This window comes from Carettochelys insculpta, chromosome 1, assembly GCF_033958435.1.
Source record: "Carettochelys insculpta isolate YL-2023 chromosome 1, ASM3395843v1, whole genome shotgun sequence".
Lineage (NCBI taxonomy): Eukaryota > Metazoa > Chordata > Testudines > Carettochelyidae > Carettochelys > Carettochelys insculpta.
Genome location: NC_134137.1, coordinates 1767618 through 1769000, shown reverse-complemented (window position 1 = coordinate 1769000; position 1383 = coordinate 1767618). Strand labels below are relative to the sequence as shown.

Below are 1383 nucleotides of genomic sequence, written 5' to 3'. Positions count from 1 at the left end.
GGGAAAAGCATCAGAGAAATGCCTGGGGCTGCAAAGGAAGATGTGGAGCAGGGGTTGGGCATTCACGGAAGAGGCAGTGGAGGGGGGAAAGTCCTTCACTAGCCACTTACAATTAAAAGGCTGACAGCACTATGAGTTAATGAGCTGCACACAGACAATGCACAGAGCAAAACCCTATGTACACAGACAGCTCAGCTCTGTCTGTGAAGCACAGAACCAGGGCAAATCTTCTATGTCCCTTTCTGAGGAAGAAGCCGGAGCAGCCGGTCCCGGATCTGTTTGGTCCTGACCCCATAGATGATGGGATTTAACATGGGGGGCACCAGCAGGTAAACGTTAGCCATGAGGACGTAGACGTACAGGGGTATAGTGAAGCCAAAACGGGGTGTGAGGGAGGCAAAGACAGTTGGAACATAAAATGTTAGGATGACACAGATGTGGGAAGTGCAGGTCCCAAAGGTCTTGAGCCGAGCTTCTTTTGTGTGGAGGCGGAAGATGGCCCTTAGGATCTGTATATAGGACATAGCAATTAATAACAAATCCAGGGTAGTTACAAAGATAACATCAAAGAGGCCGTAGTAACTACTGATGCGGATGTCAGCGCAGGCCAGTCTCACCACATCCATGTGTTCACATTGTGTGTAGGGGATGATGTTGGTTCTGCAATATGGCCAATGCCTCACCAGGAAGGGGTAAGGCAGTGCGAGAATGCCACCGCGCAGCACCACGGCCAGGCTTATCTTGGCCACCATGTGGGTATTCAGGATGGTGGAATGTCTCAGGGGATGGCAGATGGCCACGTAGCGATCAAAACCCATGGCTACGAAGATTCCAGACTCGATCACTGAGAAGGAATGAATGAAGTACAGCTGGGCGAGGCAGGCATTGAAACCAATCTCCCTGGAATTGAACCAGAAGATGCTGAGCATTTTGGGAATGGTAGATGTAGACAGGACCAGGTCTGTGATGGCCAACATGCAGAGGAAATAGTACATGGGCTCATGGAGGCTCGATTCCATCTTCACAATGGACAAGATAATGAAATTCCCAAAGAGAGTAATTGTGTACATAGTGCAGAAGGGGATGGAGATCCAGACATGAGCTGCCTCCAGGCCAGCAATGCCCAGCAGGATGAAGTGGGATGGATTGGAGAAGTAGGTTGTGTTAGAATCTGACATGAAGAAGGGAAGAAGATGTTCAAATCTGATCCGGAATGATGTCTCCCGCATGTATCATCAGCTGCCCTATCTTCCTACGTGTGCCCAGGATTTAGTGCAATGCTCACAGTACAAATGCCTGGAAGAACAGATAATGTTAATATGAAACACTGCATACACTGAAGGAACCTTTTCTCCTGTTGAAGCTGATTGGTCACTCTTCACA

The 1383-nt window shown here is 48.9% G+C and overlaps 1 protein-coding gene across 1 annotated transcript; it reads right to left on the bottom strand.

The window, feature by feature from the left end:
• Positions 1–230: 230 nt before the first annotated feature.
• LOC142001725 (olfactory receptor 52K2-like) lies at positions 231–1178 on the bottom strand. The gene has a single exon (XM_074977248.1). The coding sequence runs from the start codon at positions 1176–1178 to the stop codon at positions 231–233; it is 948 nt and encodes a 315-aa protein (XP_074833349.1).
• Positions 1179–1383: the final 205 nt, after the last annotated feature.